Consider the following 20,504-nt stretch of genomic DNA (forward strand, 5'->3'; position numbering starts at 1 on the left):
TGCTACAAATTCGAATTCAAAATCCGATGGCACAGATAAACTTCCATAAGAGATGTTGTGTGTTTTGGGCTAACTCAAATTCCGTAGTAGAAAAACCCCCGAAGTGGGATGGGCGCATTCTGTGTTGTTGTGGTACGCCCTGTGAACGCACTGTGAGTAAGGAATAAAGCAGTCATCGTTCACGTCGTTGTCCGACCTATTCTTGCTATCTAAGAACCTGGAAAATAGTAAGGATATTGTTGTGGCTTTATGCTCTGATACACTGTTGTAGTGTTGTCACTACCCGTGGGTTGCTTACTGGTTGTTTCAACAATAATACACGGAGGCAAGGATGCAGTACCAGCCGATCTTTACTCCATGCTCAGTCAACCCATCCCAGACTCCCGATACAGACAGACCAACACAGTCGAGCACCGAGTGCTCGATCCAATCTACCACATCCCTCTTTTCCAACTGAGAAGTAGCTTATCTAGCATCGGTTACCTTAACTCTTTGGTATCAACATTGATCATAATTTCGACATGCACATATCAATTACAAACAAATCATGTTTCAACAACCCAAATGGCTTTCAACAATCTTTTTTTCTTTCTTCAAACCTATAACATTTTATAACACTTCACGATAAACACAAAACATCCACACTTTAATTTCTCCATCTCTTTCTTTCTTAACACTGAGTAACAACATCACTTTGTCATTCAGTGTACCTGGCAGGGCGCCTAACTGCTCTGCCACTCCTGGTATAGCATGTGGGCATGCTGTCCACAGGCACAGGACAAGGGTTGCGTGGTACCGGTTCCAGTGGTGGTGAGTCCACTGTTGCAGTAGCCTGAGTATGTTGAAACTCAGAGTCCAAATGTTTATCAGGGTGAGAGTCTTTGAACAGGCTTGGGTGTATCTTTCTCAGATGTCGCCTGTTCCTCCTGCGTGTCCTCCCTGCCGGTGTCTGTACAGTGTAGGAGCGTGGTTCATCTCGCTGCCTGATGACAACCGCCGGCTCCCAGCCGCGTCGCGTCTGCATGTGTACCGTGTCTCCTGGGGTCAGCACTGGCAGTTGCTTTGCACGCTGGTCATAGCGTTGCTTTTGCCGGGACTGCAAATCCTGTATTCTTTCGAGAATATGCTGTGGGGATGACTGTTTCAGCACAGCACTGGAACATGGAAGTGTGCTGCGCAGGACTCTACCCATCAACATTTGTGCAGGTGTCAGGTGTAGTCCTGTCACCGGTGTGTTTCTCAGCGACAGCAACACTAGATGTGGGTCAGTGCCAGTCTGCACTGCTTTCTTCAGCGCGTGTTTTACTGTCTTTATGGCCCGCTCCGCCATTCCATTTGAAGAGGGAAAACCTGGGCTGGAGTGTGTGAGCTTAAACTCCCATGAAGCTGCAAATGACTGCATCTCATAGCTGGCGAATGGGACATGATCACTCACTACCTCCTTAGGAATCCCATGTCTGGCAAAGACAGACTTCATCTTCTGAATCACCGTGCGAGCTGTTTTATCAGTCAGGTTGAGCACTTCTGGATATTTTGTCAGGTAATCCACCAACAGCAGGTATGACTGACCATGCAGCTCGAAGATGTCAGCTCCAACTTTCATCCATGGCAGTTCAGGAACCTGGTGTGGAATGAGTGGCTCAGCCTGGTGTTTGGGCTGTAGCTGCTGGCACTGCACACATTTTTCCACCATTGTCTCTATGTCTCGTGCCATGCCAGGCCAGTAAAGGACCTTTCTTGCTTTAGCTTTAGTACGCTGCACGCCTTGGTGTGCAAGGTGCAGCTTCTCCAAAATCACTCTCTTGAAGCACTCGGGTATTATGATTTTGTCTCCGACCATCACAATGTCATTCACGATGCTGATATTGTCCCTCATTGGCCAGTAACTGTGTAGCAAGTTGGAGAAAATTTTACTTGCCCGAAACAAAATTTTACTTGCCCGAATTTTTTTGGAGTGGATTTTTACTTGCCCGACACATTTTTGCAATAAAAAAGACAACACTATAAGTTTTGCCTTCATATGCCTTCGTATCCGCCAACCGGAAACAAGCTCTGCTGGTGCGCAGGCGCAGAAGAGCCAGGGACGGGTGAGGGAGCATGCATTTAATTACGAAGCGCTTTGCCGTTATCAATGTATTGCAGACTTACACGAGAAACTAACCGCTCCCTAGAAAACAAAATGTCGGACCAGAAGCGGCAGAAGTTGCGAGAAATTATTTTTTACAGCTTGAAAACATGGTATTATGGCAGGGCAAGTTCGGGCAAGTGAGGAAAATTCTACTTGCCCGTCTGCCATCGCTACTTGCCCCGGGCAATCGGGCAATCGTTAGTTTCGAGCCCTGCATCAGCCCTCTGTCCTGCTGCCGTGATGATGTGTCCCATATATTTTACTGTGTTCACTTTGAACTGGATTTTGTCTTTGTTAAATTTCACATTGGCAGACTTTGCTCTCTCCATTACTTTCTGCAGGATTTCATCATGTTCTTGCTCTGATGATGCTGCTATAATGATGTCGTCTGCTATGACGTACACACCTGGAATGTCGCCGAAGGTCTCACAATTCTTCTGTTGAAAGACTTCACTGGCCGACTTAATCCCAAATGGTAGCCTGAGGAAGCGGAAGCGTCCCCACGGCGTGTTGAAGGTGCAAAGCTTAGATGATGGCTCATCTAGCTTGATCTGCCAGTACCCATCCTTCTCATCCAAGATGGAGAAGATGGATTTTCCAGCCAGTCTGCTGCGCACATCTTCAGGAGTAGGAATTGAGTAATGCTGGCGCTTGACTGCCTCATTCAGGTTGCAAGGATCCAAACACACCCTCAGCGACCCGTTCTTTTTCTTATTGGCAACAAGACCGTTCACCCATTCTGTTGGTTCATTTACCGGTGTTATCACTTTTCTGTGTTGTAAGTCTTTGATTGTCACCTTCAGCGCATCCATGATGGAGAGGGGTACATTCCTGCATGCGTGAATCACTACATCCTGCACCACCTGGACACCCCAGGAACGTACGCCAGGATCCTGTTCGTGGACTTCAGCTCGGCGTTCAACACCATCGCCCCTGACATCCTCCCAACAGAAGCTCATCCAGCTTGCGGTGCCTGCCTCCACCTGTCAGTGGATCACCAGCTTCCTGACCAACAGGAGACAGCGTGTGAGGCTGGGGGGCATCACATCTGACACCCGGACCACCAACACTGGAGCCCCTCAGGGGTGCGTCCTCTCCCCACTGCTCTTCTCCCTCTACACCAATGATTTCTCCTCAGGTGACTCTCCTGTGAAGCTCCTGAAGTATGCAGACGACACCACTCTCATTGGACTGATCCAGGACGGTGATGAGACTGCGTACAGACAGGAGGTGGAGCGGCTGGTCCACTGGTGCAGTCAAAACCATCTGGAGCTGAACCCGCTCAAGACCGTGGAGATGACAGTGGATTTCAGGCGAGACCCTTCACCACTTTTACCCCTCACTATCCGCAGTAATACTATTCTTTCCACAGACACCTTCAAGTTCTTGGGAACCACAATCTCTCGGGACCTGAAATGGACCGGCCACATAGACTCTGTCCGGGAGAAGGCCCAGCAGAGGCTGTACTTCCTGAGACAGCTCAAGAAGTTCAACCTGCCGCGAGAGCTTCTGAAGACCTTCTACACTGCCATCATCCAGTCTGTCCTCTGCACCTCCATCACTGTCTGGTTTGGATCGGCCTCCAAACAAGACAAGCACAGACTACAACGGACAATCAGAACTGCAGAAAAGATCATTGGAATCAACCTCCCATCTATCCAAGACTTGTACCTGTCCAGGACCAGGAATCGGGCAAGGAACATCTCTACAGACCCTTCTCACCCGGGTTGCAGTCTGTTTGAACTACTCCCCTCCGGACGGCGTTATAGAGCTCGGTACGCCAAAACCAGCAGACACAGAGACAGCTTCTTCCCCCAGGCTGTTGCTCTGATGAACTCACACCACTCATAGAGTCTCAGAGACATTACTGTGCAATAACATCCTGCTCCTCACACCTTTTTGAATTTGTCTACACTGTTTTTGCCATTATTCACATGTCCTGAATGTTGTTAGTCACCTAAATGTTGAACAGAGGGTGTGTCTCTACCGAAGTCAAATTCCTTGTTTGGCACGCTCAAACATGGCGAATAAAAAACTCTTGAATCTTGAATCCCCAACTGGTCCATCACATCTTCAAGTGCCACACTCTCACAGAACCACCCCTTACATGCAACCTCCATTCCCAGAGCCAGTGTACAGAGGACCCCAACGACCATTCCCAAGTTCACTTTCCCGGACCCTAGTGAGTTTGCCCGGCTACGTATAGCATTGGAGAACCTCCTCCCCTCCAATGCTACAGAACTCTTCAAGTATCAGGTACTAGTAGACCATCTTAAGTTAGAGGAAGCCAAACTGATATCTGACACCTATCTAAACTCCCCAAGCCCCTACACGGACACCATGACAGCTCTCTATGACAAATATGGTCAACCTCATCAGCTTGCCCTAAAGAAGATATCCAGCGTCCTGGATGGCCCAGAGGTCAGGCGGGGTGATCCAATGGCGTTCCAGAAATTTGCCCTTCAAATACAATCACTGGTGGGTCTCCTCCAGACCTTGGGCCACGAAGGAGAAGTTGAACTAAGTATTGGCTCTCACGTAGCTCGCCTACTGAGTAAGCTTCCTTCTGAACAGCGGGCCGATTTCCGCCGTTCCCAGCCCACTCGATCTGGAGCCACATCCACCTTGCGGGACCTGTCAGAGTGGCTTCGCCACGAGTCATGGTGTCAGGACTTTGACGATCCTACCAGTAGCCGGAGCTCCAAGGAGAAGCAGAGCACTAAATGGAACATTCGTCCTGTGGCTAAGCAAACAGCAGTCCTGCATAGTAGCCAGGAGCCCTCAGTGAAACTAGTTAAAGAGAAACCTGTCAAAGGGAAAGACAAGTCCAAGGTATACTGTGCCTATTGTGAGAGTACAGACCACTACCTCAGCCAGTGTAGTGGTGTAGCCCAGCTCACCAAAGACGAGCTGAAAAGGTGGATCCAAGAGCACAAGCGGTGTTGGCGCTGTGCCCGTCAACACTTCGCCGCTCAGTGCGACCTCAAGAAACCCTGTAACCTTTGTCAAGGCAAGCACCTTCTCTCTCTCCACGAGATTAACATAAGACCTGAGAAAGTTAAGGATGACTCACCTCCAAAGGCTGAAAGCTGCCTGACTACCTGTGCCTCCGAGTCCTTCTACCTTGACCGACCACATGTGGGGAACCGAGTCATGTTGAAGGTGGTGCGAGTACACGTGCACTATGGTAGTCAGAAGTTAGACACCTATGCTATACTGGATGATGGGTCTGAGAGGACTATGCTGCTCCCCACCGCTGCTAAGTCACTAGCCCTTAACGGCGCTCCCGAAGACCTCCCACTGCGCACAGTGCGCTCGGACATCCAAGTTTTGCATGGCCATACAGTGTCATTCCGGGTCTCCTCCCCCACCAACCCTAATGTCATGTTTAAGATCACTGATGCCTTTACCGCCAGCCATCTTAATCTAGCCCCACATAGCTACCCAGTTAGCCACCTACAGAGGAAGTTCAAGCACCTGCGTGGAATCCCTATACCTACCTTCCGAGAAGTAAAGCCCTTGCTTCTCATAGGTTCAGACCAGCCCCACCTCATAACCCCCATCGAGCCTGTCAGGCTTGGTCCTCATGGTAGCCCAGCAGCTGTCCACACTAGACTGGGGTGGACCTTGCAGGGCCCGTGTCAGTCGACGGGGCGGCCGGCTCACCCAGCTCAATGCCTGTTCACCTCTGTTCCACCACCCATGGATGATCTCTACAGGCATGTGGAGAGACTCTGGCAAGTGGATACAGTCCCCTACAGGCCAGAGAGGGAAGTGACACGATCCAAGCAGGATCAGCAAGCCATAGCCCTGCTGGAGACGAAGACAGGACGTACCGAGGTGAGTGGCATCCTTAGATACGCTACTCCCCTGTTACGCCATGCGGCTATGCCACTATTGCAAGCACCGAAAGAATCAGTTATGGCCCAGCTGCGCAGCACTGAGAGACGCCTCCTTAAGAACCCTGAGCAGGGACAAGCATACCAAGCAGAGATGCGGAAACTCATCGAGTCAGGCGCAGTGCAGGAAGTTAGCGAGGACACCTCATCAACGGAGAGCTGGTTTATCCCCCATCACCTCGTGACCCATAACGGGAAGAACCGCCTCGTCTTTAACTGTTCTCATCAATTTTCGGGCCAGTCTCTTAATCAGTTCCTCCTACCGGGCCCAACTCTAGGTGCCTCCCTGCTAGCGGTCCTATTAAGGTTCCGAGAATGTCCCATTGCAGTCAGTGGGGACATTAAAGGGATGTTCCACCAGGTCCGTCTCCTCCCTGAGGATCGCCCCCTTCTGAGATTCTTATGGAGAGACCTAGAGGTAGAACAACCACCCAAGATCTTTGAATGGCAGGTCCTCCCCTTTGGGACCACCTGTAGCCCATGTTGTGCGACATACGCCCTGCAAAGCCATGTCAAGGATCCCAGTAAGTCAAACGATGACATGAGGTTCTCCGTGGAGCACTGTTTCTATGTCGACAACTACCTGCAGAGTGTGGCTACACCCAGCGAAGCAAAGGGTCGGGTGGACCGGCTCAGGGAGCTCCTCGCCTCGGGCGGCTTCGAATTGCGACAGTGGGCTTGCAACGACCCAAATGTTCTCAGCCACCTACCTTCAGAGCTCAGATCCACCAGTCTAGACCTGTGGCTAGCCCAAGATAAGTCCAACCCGTTTGAGTCGACCCTGGGCCTCAGCTGGAACTGGCAGGCAGACTCCCTAGGCTACAAGCAGCGGTTAGTCCCTTACGATGTACCAACCTTGAGGAACATTTATAGAATCCTAGCCTCACAGTACGATCCATTGGGATACCTGCTGCCATTCTCCACTCGCGCCAAGCTCATCCTAAGACAGCTGTGGGACAAGCAGCGAGGTTGGGACGATCCTAACCTCCCTCCTGACCTGCTACAGGCTTGGTCCTGTTGGGAGGTGGAGCTCAAGCATCTGCCGGACATTACCATGCCACGTCCGTATGCGCCTGCTGATAGCCCCCGCGAAGGGACCACTCGGCAAGTGCACATCTTTCCTGACGCCTCAGAAAAGGCCTACGGGGCTGTAGCCTTCCTCCGAACCGAAGACAACCAGGGTAAGGTACATTTATCCTTTGTTCTGGCTCGCTCCCGCATAGCCCCTAAGCGTGTGCATTCTGTACCTCGCCTTGAGCTGTGTGCGGCTCTTGTAGCAGCGCAGTTGGCTTCCACCCTTAAGAAAGAGCTTGCTCTCCCAGTACACAGCACAGTATTGTGGTCTGACTCTACCACCGTACTCACCTGGCTACTTTCACAATCCTGTCGATACAAGGTGTTTGTAGGGTCAAGAGTAGCTGAGATCCAGGAGCTTACGGAAGGCTTTGTTTGGCGCTATGTAGACTCAGACAACAACCCTGCCGACGAACTAACAAGAGGGAAGACATTGATATCCCTGTTGGAGCCCAATTGATGGTCACACGGACCCGCCTTCCTTCTACAGGGTCCAACCACCTGGCCAGAAATGCCAAACTGTATTCCACCTGATGATGCCGCTGAATTAAGGGAAGGTGCTTTCTGTGGGTCCACCGTCACCTCACCTGACATTGCCATTCTACAAGACAAGACATGCAACACCTGGCAGGAACTCATGGACGCTACTGCAAGGGAGCTTCATGGCCAGGCCCCTCCGGTTTACTCGCCTACCGCTGAAGAATACCGACAAGCTGAGGTACTCATCCTTCAACGAGCCCAGAAGCAATCCTTTCCAGACGACTGTGCTCAGCTGTCAGCAGGGAAGCCCGTGAAAACTTCGAGTCGACTCCTTATCTCAGCGCCAGTCATCGACGCCTCCATCGAACTAATCAGAGTAGGAGGCCGGTTACGCCGTCTAGAGGGCCAGAACGAGGTCACCCCACACCCTATCGTCCTCGACGCCTCACACCCTGTGACCCGCCTGCTCATAAAGAAATATGACCAGGACCTTAAACACCCGGGGCCAGAGCGAGTCTTTGCAGAGCTGCGGAGGACCTATTGGATCATTCACGGCCGTGAAGCAGTTCGCCGCTATCAACGTTCCTGTGCAGATTGTCAGCGCTGGCGGGCCAATACCATACCTAAAATGGCTGACCTCCCAACCGCACGCCTCCAGTTGCATAAACCTGCCTTCCACGCCACTGGCATAGACTGTTTCGGTCCCATGTTAGTAAAGGTTGGACGACGCCATGAGAAACGCTGGGGTCTCATCTTCAAGTGCTTGACCACCAGAGCGGTACATCTGGACCTCATACGAAATATGGACACTGATGCTTTCCTGATGGCTTTGAGGCGATTCATTGCCAGAAGAGGAACCCCCTCGGAACTGTGGTCAGACCACGGGACCAATTTCAAGGGAGGAGAGAAGGAGCTTCGGGAAGCCTTCACAAGTATGTGTCCAACCCTACAAAGTCAACTCGCTCCACGTAAAATCAAATTCAACTTCAACCCCCCAGCAGCCCCTCACTTTGGTGGAGTATGGGAGAGAGAAGTACGAGCAGTCAAGTCTGCACTCCGCACCTGTCTAGGTACTGAGCCTATCCATGAGGACGTCCTCTCCACCGTCCTGTTGGAAGTGGAGGCCATTCTCAACTCAAAACCTTTGGGCTATGTGTCCGCTGACCTGTCTGACGTCGACCCCGTGACCCCCAATAGCCTCCTACTGGGGCGGCCTGATGGATCACTCCCCCAGATTGTCTACCCGAAGAGCGAAATCCTGAGCCAAAGGCGCTGGCGGCACTCTCAAGTCCTTGCCGACCAGTTTTGGTCAAGATTTATCAGGGATTACCTACCGGGATTGCAAACAAGACAGAAATGGCAAGCCTCCCCCCCCGACCTCCTGGAGAAGTCAGTGGTCATGATCACCGAGCCACAGTTACCCCGTGCCATGTGGCCTATTGGTCATGTGACGAAGATCCATCGCAGTGACGATGGCCGCATAAGGTCAGCTGATGTCGACATTAAAGGGCATGTGTACACCAGACCAGTACCTCGACTGGTGGTGCTACCAGCCCTCCCATCGGACGTGACTCAAGACTCTCATAAAGACTGATGGGCCTTCATTTGAAGCAAATGTGCCCTGCACATTTGGGGGCGGCTGTACAGAAGGCTGTAACATTGTTTGCATGCTGTGCTGTTCTATGTGCATGTTTGTGTTGGCAGCGGCTCTGCCTTGTGTTCCCGCTCCACATGTCACGTGACTCCATGGGGTGACGCGGCATTCTCCGCGCATGAGCAGGGCAGTCCGGAAGAGAGCAGTTCACGGTATGGTGGTGTTGAAGTTCGCTAGTCATAGTCGAAGCGACGTAAAGCCGAGTTCATGACCAAAAAACTCAATAAACCTGTCCATCCATCCATCTACCTTTTGGCCATTCCCTGTGTCCAAACGTCCTTTGCGGCCTCCTGTATTCTGACCGATACACCATCTTGTACACTATATACACCCCAGATCTAGCGTACTATCCTCCCTAACAACAGTCTTCGTCTTATAATGGCTATTTTTCTCAGAGCCACCCCTACACACCTTTGAAAAGTGGTTATTTTTTCCACATCTATGACACACAGCGCCGTAAGCTGGGCATTGACGAGGCTCATGCTTGTTTCCGCATTTACGGCACACAGTCATTACCTGCTTCTTGTAGCTTGGTTTGTTCTTGTCCCAGCTGCGTGTTTGCACTCTTGCTCTATTTAACGCATCCACTGAGGCATCATGGACAACAGGTGACGCTTGCATCGCTTGTATTTGTCACTTGGCGAGTTCAGCTGATCTACATGTTTCCATTGCTCTGCGTAAAGTAAGTGCATTATCACGTAACAGTCTCTCTTTCAGATGTGTATCACTAATGCTGAACACCAATTTATCCCTTATCATGTCATCTTCATGTCTTCCAAACTCACAGTCCTTGCTCTTTTGACGTAGTTCTGTGATGAATCTGTCCACCGATATTCCTGATGACATCGTGTGTGACCAAAACGGATGGCGTTCAAAAACAACGTTCTTTTGTGGACTGCAGTAGCCTCTGAATGCCTCCAAAACTTCCTCCATCGTTGCTTCCTCCCCTTCTGGGGTAATGGCAAGTGTATTATACACTTCCAGCGCCTCCTCGCCGACAGTGTGGAGCAGGATGGCGATTTTAACCCCCTCACCTTTATCCACTGCGCCAGAAGCAACCATATAGAGCTGGAAACGCTGCTCCCACCTGCGCCAGTTTTCAGCGAGGTTCCCCGTGATTATCAGCGGAGACGGCGGCCTGAACTGGTCCATGTCGGCTGTGTTAGCTCCCGTTAGCTTGCCGCTAATGTTCGGTCAACACGTGTTGAATACTGTCCTTGACTTACTCCGTGACTCCGTCTTCTGACACCATGTTGTGGCTTTATGCTCTGATACACTGTTGTAGTGGTGTCACTACCCGTGGGTTGCTTACTGGTTGTTTCAACAATAATACACGGAGGCAAGGATGCAGTACCAGCCGATCTTTACTCCACGCTCAGTCAACCCATCCCAGACTCCCGATACAGACAGACCAACACAGTCGAGCACCGAGTGCTCGATCCAATCTACCACAGATATAACATATATCACGGGTCATTACGGCGAGTTTGGTGGAGTTTTTACTGCTTCTTACAACTCCTACCGCGCTGACTGTAACCTGACACTCTCTGGCTGCGTCTTGCCTCTTTTTTTTTTTTTTTTTTTTATTGTCGGACTCGGTGGACTCGGTCAAAATCAGCCCTGAGTCCGAGTCCGTGTCCGAGTCCGGCAAAAATGACCGAGTCCGACCGAGTCCGAGTCCCCGAGTCCGAACCGAGTCCACAGCCCTGGTACACAGCAACACATTTCACCACCAACATGTATTCCCCACTACTCGGAAGATCCAAAGCTCTTCAATGCATAAGAAAAATGTTACATGTAATTAGGGTGACAAAGTAGGACGACGTTTGCATTGATGCTGTAAAATAATTGCAGAGGCATTTTCCCGAAAAAATCCATAAAATAAATGCTTTTTAGGTACATTACTGTTAATTGATTGGTGGAATTTTTGCTTTCTTGTTTTTGTATTGGGTCGCGTACATGTATGTCTATCGTGTTATGTGTCTCGTCACCGTGGGGTAGAGAAAAACGTAATTTCGGTCTCTTTGTGTGTTGTGACATGTGGAGAGATTGACAATAAAGCTGACTTTGACTTTGACTTTGAATTGCAATATAATTCAAGGTTGATCTCGTTCAAATTTAACCGTGTCCAAATACATCTCAAAATAATCCGTTTAGTACACATTTGTATGTGAATGTCAAATGAGAAATTTAAAATCAATTCGGCACGCCCGAAAACTTTTTCTTTTTGCCATCTTGGAGATAATTGAGAATGAGATGAGTGAAAAAATATACAATCAAAAATTGGCAATTCGTACATAGTTTATTCACAAGCAATTCATGAAGCTTTTTTCCCCAATTTTGATAAATACTTTTTTTATTTGGTTACTCAGATATTCCCAATTCAGATGATGCACATTTTCTGGGATACATTGTACGGAGCATTTGAAGTGATAATATTTTTTACTTAATTCAGATGTGATTCTAATGTTAATGTTAATAGCTATAGTTTACTTTAGGTTATTTTAATTCACTCTGTATCTTCGCAGTTCACAAAACTAGTTTGGTTTTCTTTCAAGCACACGATATACTCTGCTAATTTGTCACCAAGGCACTTTGAGCATTATGACTTCCTCTGAGAGGTAGCACTTCTCAGTACTGAGCACCAGGAAACCAAGCAAACAGTGGCAACAACAACAATCAAATACTGTATTATTAATCAAGAATAAAAATGCCCTTTAAAGTGCATTTCTTTTATCAAGCGCAGTAGGCTCGAGTCTATCAGTATGCTGTCACACCCGTCCGTCCATGTTGGACAGGCAACGTGTTGGGACAAGCTTAGAATGCTTCCAAATGGGACCAAAGTGCAGCAGGAAAGGCAAAGAAGGGGCGGGACACCTTTTCAAGTCAAGTCAAGTCAAGTTTATTTGTATAGCCCTAAATCACAAGCAGTCTCAAAGGGCTTCACATAGACAGAAATTGACAATTATTCTCAAAGCATCGCCTGATCTTAAGCTCCCTTTTGTGCCCAAGCTCCCTTTTGTGCCCAAGAGCCACGTTTGACTTTGAAAACTGACACATGGCTCAGGAAATTTGTACTACTACAAATGTAAAACTGAGAAAGGGCATTTGTTTGCAAAATCATTTATTTAAATTTCTACAACTATAAAATGCACTGTGGCACTCATTCACCGCATAGCCTTATTTGAAAAGCCGTTTTTCTTTTTTCTTTTTACACTCTGTGTCAGGGTTTTCCAAACTATCTTGATCTATGATTATGTCGGAATGTATGTAACCAGTAATAAATAACCTAGCTTGTTCCATCCTACACAATGTCGTAAAACATCCCCTGCTCTGCTAATCTAGAGGTCAAGGGCTTTTTAACTTGTCTATTCAGTCTACTATCACCCCCACCCTTTTTCTCTTAATAAAGATGCTCTTGTGGGAAGCGAGAGTCAGACTTCATTCGAGCATCGCTGTAAACACAGCGACGAGTGAACTCTCCACCTGCAGGTGCCCAAAACGACTAACTTGTCTCCGTGTGGTTCTTGCAAAATAAGTTAGAGTGAGCACCACTCTAACATTTTGGTGCCGAAACCCGGGACCCTCATACCCGCCATCTGACTGACGGAGGAAGACGTGCTGCATTGTCGACAAGCCAGCGTCCATTAGGAGGACCTGGAAAAGAAAGTCCTGGGAAGAGAACTTCTTCGCTGGGCCAGCATCTTAGGTCTGCCTTCGTCTGACAGAGGTGGTTGACGGGACCCGGAAATGCAACGAACCAGGGGTCAAGTGAGTTAAAGCCCTAAAGTTGTGGGATTGTGTGGTTGTGAAACGCGTAAAAGTAAAAGTGCACAGGAATAAAAATAGGCAAGACAGAAGATAAGAAGTCTTGTGGAAGGAAGGGGTGTTGTAGAATCCCCCATCCGGATGAAGCAGCTCTTTTATTTTTAAAAGAGGACTTCGCGTAGGCAGGGATAAGAAATTTGTGTGGTTGAATGTGTGACTGGTAGGATAAATTGACTAAAAAGCAGTTCTAGCATTGATCGACGGCAATAACACAGGCTAGTAATTTGTTAGAAGGTCAATTTAAACCTGCATTGAGGATCCTCAAAGAAAATGAAAAGAGATTGAAAAAAAACACTGGGAAAATTAAAATTAAGATGAGAAAAAGGAACGATAAATCTCTAGCTCTTGAAGGAGATGAGTTCACTTGAAGGAGATGAGTTCATGGCGAGTAGATTTCTTGATTGTATGTAATACATGCTGAAGTGGAAAAAGAAAAGAGAGAGAGTTGAATTGTGCTAGACTGTGGTTGAAAGCTTCACAAGAGAGAAGAGAATAAATCCACAAGACAGAAAGTTGAAAAGTGCTGCGACTATGTTTGTCAGGCCGGAAGACAATGAGGCCACAGTGCGCAGGCGCACTGTCCCGGCCACGGCTCCAGCCGCAGCTCAAGCAGAAGAGCAAGAGAGGCATTCCGCTCGTGTGCAAAACTTGTATACAACAACTATGCAGTGGGACAGGCATGCTGAAAAAGTGATCCAAAAAGGCAAATGTTCTGATGTATTTCATCTAGATGATGATAATGATCTCAATGAAGATACAGCGATCTTCTTCCAAAGTTCCCAAAGGGGAGAGGAAGAGTTAGAGACCAACAAGGCCGAAGGCCACCGTGTAATTCAAAACCCCCATCAGATTCTGACAACTGTTGGAACTGTGGGAAACGTGGACACTGGTCAAGAGAGTGTTTTAGAAGAAAAGAAAAAAAAACGGTGCCAGTCAAGGGGCAGAGGAAGAGGCAGAGGAAAAGTCATATTTACAGCATGACAAGCTTCCTCTCCTTTGACCCCTCATGCTAAGACAGAGAAAGAAAGAATAGATGCCCATATGACAGCAAAACATGTCATTGTCAGATTATTGGAACATTTTTTGGATTATTAGAGCTCCTGTCCATGCAAGAAGTATGACAATGCTGTTTGTATGCCCAACGACAAATTACCAGGGATCAAATTGTGTGTGTACACTAAAGTTAGAATTTGCAAATCAAGTGGTAAATGAATGCAACTTGAAGATAAATAAAAAAAATTAGAATGTACTGTCCTTGTGTGCGTGGGAGGGACTAGCTCATGATCGACCACAGGAAATGGCCAGCCTGTGACGAATCATTGGTGCTGGGACCTGCCCTACGCGCGCGAGAGCTGTGCATGTGTGTTAAAATGATGAAGATTGGCTAAACCTTTAGTGTAAAGAAATTTGCTAGACTGTGGTCTATTCAATTTGCACCGCAGAACAGAAACGACTTGGAAAGATAAAAATGAGAGGAAAAGAGAAAAATGTGTTTGCGAGCAGCCACACTAGTGCATGTTAAGTGTCGAGCCCTCATGAGAAATTTGGAAGAAAAAAAAACGACAGAACACGCTGTGTTTAGCTTCTGCTTCTCTAGCTCGACTTGACTTCTTGTTATTCTTTTGCTAACAGTACTTTCGAGCAAATATTGATTGTAAAAAGATTGGACGACTCCACTCTTTCATCCGCAGGTTGCCCATGTAAAGCCCTGACCGCTTGATGCACCACCACCACCACCACGGGGACCCAACACGGCTAAAGCGAAGGAGCACCGGCTTCGCGTTAACTGAGCACTTTTTCGGAAGGAAGGACGCACAGCGGGAGGAGTTTGAGGTGTCGGACATTTGGAAGTTCACCCCAATGGTTGGTTCCCGGAAACTCCGAGCGCTTGCTCGCCGGCCGGCCGAGCTGGGACTGAGGTCAAGGGCGATCACTGGAGAGCGTTACGGAGGAATGCCAGCTTGAATATCAGTGGGTGGAAATACACCAGCTATTGAGTTAATTTCAAATAATGATACTGAAGACAATGTACTGTCTCATTAAATAGGAACTATAGACAGAACGTAGCTCGAAAATAGGATGAGTTGCAGGACTTACAATATAAAGACGAGATCGCTGTTACTAGGAGAATTTGAAGTTTGGTAAACAAACGTTACTAGTGAATGGATGGCAGCAGCTACATTTGGAGATAGTCTTACAAGTTTGATGTCCCAGTTTGTCACTCTCCAGTGCCAGGATCCCTGAAAACTCGATCCCGAGACTCTGCCTGCAGCCATGGACGTCTACAAAACGGTGCCTGGCCTTGAGGCACCTTTGACCTTTGGCAAGGACAAAGAAAGACTGTTGTTGTACTTGTAGGGGGACAAGTACACTCTGGAAGAAAGACGACATCCTCGGGGACGAGAAAAGACAGTGAGAAGCGGAGGAACTCACAATGTTGAAAATGGACTCATTTGAATAATGGACTCAGTCGAGAGTGATGGATGGGTTGGCTCTGAAGCAACAACAAAAGAACACCAAATTGCAGCAGAAGACATATGGACATGAAGTGGCCGACGGCCAAATCGCGCTCCTTGCTGTGGCGTGGCTAAACTTGGTGGGGCTTGAGTCAAAGTGGACAGGAGCTTCATTGTGCACTGAGTTTGACAGAACTGAGGAGATTTGATAAAATTTAATAATGCGTAGCGCTACAGAGAGAAGCATCATGGTCAGAGTTTGAACAGATTGGACAAAACAAATAGGCTAAAACGGTGAGAAACAAGAGCGAGATCTGATGGATTGACTCATCAGGCGTAAGAAGTAGAAATTGAGTTAGATACATTTTAGAATAGGACATTTGGACTAAAGTGAATTCAGTCAAGAGGAAGCTAGGTTGCTCACTGTACCTACTCAATAAAATAGTAAGTTCGTTGCACCACAGTGGAGTTTGGGTGGTCAGAAAGTTGGATACGTTAAATTTTTGACTTTCACACAATCATGCATAGGAGTCGCACAAGGCGACAGTTAACAAGACAATGACTGTCATAGGGATCACTTACGACTGCACCGACATGGAAAAGTAGAAGCAAGGGAGTTGAGTAAGGGATTATATGCAGAACAGTCCGCTATACAGTTACCAATAGGAGGTTCTATCAAAAGAAGCTACATGAGAGATGTATAGAATCCCTTTGTCTGTGGTCTGTGTTCGTGCGTAATCTCTGTAAAGTTGTGTCAGGCTGTTGTCGTTTGTCTGAGCCTTGGGTGCGCGCTCGGTGTGTGTGCGTTTATGTACACAACCTGTGTGGGTGCGAACGTGTTAGGAAGAAGACGGCATGGATAAGGGAATCTCCTTTAAGACAGGAGGCAATAAATGGGAAAGCCCCTGTCATAAACGGTCTTTGGTTAGGAGGAATCATTAGGAAGTGCTCAAACTCTTCTTTCAAACACTCCTATCTGCCTCGTTAAAAAGGGCATTACAATTGACTACAAGAGTTGCAAAGGGCAGATGAAGAACAGTCCTTGGCAGATTATATGATCAGGTCCCTCAAACCGAAAGATATGTCCAATGCAAATTTACTGCCGCCTGATCTTTCCTCCTCACAGGTCGACAACCCCATCAATCCAGGAGACTGGGTCTACATCAGGGTCATCAAAGGAAAGAACTGGGCCAGCCATGGTGGGAGGGACCATTCCAAGTCTTGCTGACTACCCCCACCGCAGTGAAGATCGCTGAACGACCCAGCTGGATTCACCTTAGCCACTGCAAGCTACAAGGAGTGCTGGACCCCTCATTTCGGGACGGTGGCAAAGTCTGCGAACAACGATCCCAACTCCGCTAGGCGGGGGTATGTCTCGGTGTTCCTGTCATCTTAGTAGCAACGGGGCTCCACATGCCAGGTGGATCCTCTGCTGCGTTGTGGTTGGAGCATGCTATGGTCTATGGACACATCTGAACAGACCAAGTGATAATGTTGACCGTGGGAAACGATGGTCACACGATGAGAACTTTGAGGACTGGTCATGAGACCCCAGAAACCCATACGAAACCAACGTTTGGTACCGGTATGTGAAGGTCACTGTGAGAGCGCACACACAGGTGGGATGTTATATGTGTGTTCAAAAACTCCCCTTGCTCCACACAAGTTCACTTGGAGGCCAGAGCAATGAATGTCACTGAAGCGAAATGTATGGCATCCATGGGAGGAGATTGATATCAACACCGTACTGTCGGTCAGTGACGCTACTCCTACCGCCCTGGACTCGCAGGAATGAATCTGTGATCAAACTATTTTGGATTAATCCCAATGTGACTGTTGGAGGACGACAGATGCCACAAGTGGCCTAAACCAGGACGCTACCTGGAATGGACTACACGTGTTTCATCCAAGAAAACAAGACCCACGGATGCATTCACGACAACTGCTCTCCAGGAGGGAACTGGATGGGAGCTTTGGACATCACCGCTGTGTGCCAGGATGGGAGAGCCATTTCAAGGTGTAAGGGCTCTCCTGCCAACATGGCTGTACCATTGGACGGGTCCTACTTCATTCGGAACGGATCGTGGCTTTATTTATATTTTCTTATTGATAGCATTCTGGTCGCCTAAGGCAGAGGGACCGTGTGAGACTTTTCCTGCGATTTAACATCGGCCAGCAGGTTTTTAGATCACACAATAAGTTTGAACTGGAGTATTGAGGGAAAACCTCTTCTTCGCTGGAAGTTATTGCTATCATTGGTTGTTTTTGTCATGTTTCACCCTACACGTTCCCCAGCACGTCCGCTGTCGTCTCAGTTTTTTATTGATCTTTTTTTTTGTTATTAGTTTTATTATTTTTACTGTTCTTCTTTATATTTTCTTCCTTGTGTTTGGTTGATCGGGTTCACATAATCATATGATAAAACAGGAGGGATATGTCAGTGTTTTCCAAACTATCTTGATCTATGATTATGTTGGAATGTATGTAACCAGTAATAAATAACCTAGCTTGTTTCATCCTACACAATGTCGTAAAACATCCCCTGCTCTGCTAATCGAGAGGTCAAGGGCTTTTTAACTTGTCTATTCAGTCTACTATCACCCCCACCCTTTTTCTCTTAATAAAGATGCTCTTGTGGGAAGCGAGAGTCAGACTTCATTCGACCATCGCTGTAAACACAGCGACGAGTGAACTCTCCACCTGCAGGTGCCCAAAACGACTAACTTGTCTCCGTGTGGTTCTTGCAAAATAAGTTAGAGTGAGCACCACTCTAACACTCTGTTCGTCATTATTTCATTCTCTTAGGATCACAAAGCACACTGGCTGCTAACTACCGCATCTCATACTCTCTTTGTACTATACATTGTTCAGTACATGGTCTGTTGGAGTGTGAGAGGCCTAGTATCAGATTTGTTGCATTTCCTTTCTTTCATAATCGACGGGACAAGGCAGAATTCACCCACTCATCTAAATTTGAAGCGCAGCATTAGCACCATCTACTGGAATCTGGATCTCAAATTCACCTGCTTGTCTTACATTGCTTACTCATGCTTGAAAAGTCATAAACAATCCATCATGACAAGTTTAAAAAGAGCAACTTTGGCGAGGGGACATAAGCTATTGCTGGAGCCTTGCTTCGCATCACTTCTAATACATTTTCTTCTCCTTTGCATTTCGGCTGCTCCTTCATTTGGCGAAAGATTCTTGCACAAAAGGCCAAGAAATCGATGAGGTTTTTTTTCTTTGCGACAGCTCAAGTAACCTTTGTGGGAACCTCCCGTGTAATTGGAACCCTGTTACTAGTAGAAGAAGGTAATTATGTACTACGAATAGTAACATTGTCTTCCCTCTAAGGTGACCTGGAGGGAAAGGTGAAATGGTTGGACAACTATCAGAAGGTCAAGCAACTGAGAGACGCACTGGTGTGGCTGCCTGTGTGGGAGTGGGCCAAGCGGGCCTTCATTCCCGAGGTTGGTGCTGCCGAACGGACGGCTGTCGTATCTATCTATCTATCTATCTATCTATCTATCTATCTATCTATCTATCTATCTATCTATCTATCTATCTATCTATCTATCTATCTATCTATCTATCTATCTATCTATCTATCTATCTATCTATCTATCTATCTATCTATCTATCTATCTATCTATCTATCTATCTATCTATCTATCTATCTATCTATCTATCTATCTATCTATCTATCTATCTATCTATCTATCTATCTATCTATCTATCTATCTATCTATCTATCTATCTATCTATCTATCTAGCCATGCTAGCTCACAAATCCACGTCATCCGAGTCGCTGGAAGACTGGGACTCCTCTTGGCCTTTGCCCCATACAAACCTGTAGTTGTTCTCCAACTCCTGCTGTCGCTTTTGCTCCTTGTGAACTTCCTCTGTGCCTCCAGGAAGGGTGCACCTTCACGGTTCTTGACCAGCCCATCTCTCTGGACCGACTCCGGCTCAGGAACATCGATCAGCTCAATGCCTCAAGTAATAACAAGAGTGTTGATATGCATCTGCACTTCTTGTGAGGTTTACATAATTTCATTGTTGAATTTTTTTTTTTTTTTTCCCAAAGCATCAGGGCTGCCTCATTCTTTTATAATCACGCACCACAACCGCTACCAGCAGTGTATTGGTGCGTTTGTCCTTCAGGCTGTGTCCGAGTCTTCCAAGGTAAATTTCTTTATATTTATTGATTCCAATTACGAGCTAGACTCTCTTCATTCTGTCAATTTGTATTCATCAACACACTATTTCGGGAGATTTGTTGACATCGTTTTGACTCCCTTTGCCAGCTCAGCTTCATCTGTGCATACTTTGGATAAATTACTGTGCTATTTATGCTACCTGGCTGTCAGTCACTGCACCGATGATAGTATAGATGAATGTTTGTTTCAGTAATTACTGTAAAACTGGACGGTACCCTTTAGTAAAGCTTTATTCTTCCTGACTTTGTATTCAAAAGGAAAAGTATGAGTGCTACTAGGGTGTGTCTGTTTTCCAGAGAGCATGGCTATCGAAGATAGAGGAGGCCGTATCGGCCCTGCTTAAGCTGGACTCTCGGCAGCCACGAGTAAAAAACGATTCACTGTGGTTGGAATCTTCTCAGATCTGAAATGTCCCGCTACACGAGATGCCATTGCACATGCCCAGTTGTGCGCCGGCACTTCACTCTTCCGTGTCACCAATGACTATGATTCCACTAGCATTCATACTCTGCTGTAGTAGTCTACCAATAAAACTTTGGACATGTAATACATTTTGGTACAGTGTTTCTCTTTATATAAAAAGGTATGGGATCACATTGGGTGTTTTTGAATTGACCTAATTTACTCATTAATTTACTTAACTTTTTAACTTAACTTGTTAATTTAATAATTTCCCCTCCGTGAGTCGTCACCTTATCGTGGTGGAGGGGTTTGCGTGCCCCTATGATCCTAGGAGCCATGTTGTCTGGGGCTTCATGCCCATGG

The 20,504-nt window shown here is 47.3% G+C and overlaps 1 protein-coding gene and 1 long non-coding RNA gene across 3 annotated transcripts; both read left to right on the top strand.

Annotated features, from left to right (window-relative positions):
• Nucleotides 1–4,327: 4,327 nt before the first annotated feature.
• LOC133157549 (uncharacterized) lies at nucleotides 4,328–18,242 on the top strand. 2 transcript variants are annotated; one of them, XM_061284171.1, is made up of 2 exons: nucleotides 4,328–13,006; nucleotides 14,755–18,242. In XM_061284171.1, exon 1 carries the CDS (start codon nucleotides 4,469–4,471, stop codon nucleotides 7,559–7,561), a length of 3,093 nt encoding a protein of 1,030 aa, XP_061140155.1. In that variant the 5' UTR covers nucleotides 4,328–4,468; the 3' UTR covers nucleotides 7,562–13,006; nucleotides 14,755–18,242. The 2 variants fall into 2 exon arrangements, with proteins under 2 accessions (XP_061140155.1, XP_061140156.1); XM_061284172.1 differs by having other exon boundaries at nucleotides 4,328–12,727.
• Nucleotides 18,243–19,000: 758 nt separating this feature from the next.
• LOC133157553 (uncharacterized) lies at nucleotides 19,001–20,237 on the top strand. Its single transcript, XR_009715030.1, has 3 exons — nucleotides 19,001–19,518; nucleotides 19,607–19,704; nucleotides 20,036–20,237. It is a non-coding gene; the product is annotated as an uncharacterized LOC133157553 (long non-coding RNA).
• Nucleotides 20,238–20,504: the final 267 nt, after the last annotated feature.

This window comes from Syngnathus typhle, linkage group LG7 (genome assembly GCF_033458585.1).
Source record: "Syngnathus typhle isolate RoL2023-S1 ecotype Sweden linkage group LG7, RoL_Styp_1.0, whole genome shotgun sequence".
Lineage (NCBI taxonomy): Eukaryota > Metazoa > Chordata > Actinopteri > Syngnathiformes > Syngnathidae > Syngnathus > Syngnathus typhle.

What these genes read in the sequence shown, in the direction of transcription:
- LOC133157549 (XM_061284171.1), top strand. Translation starts at nt 4,469, where the DNA reads ATGACAGCTCTCTATGACAAATATGGTCAACCTCATCAGCTTGCCCTA.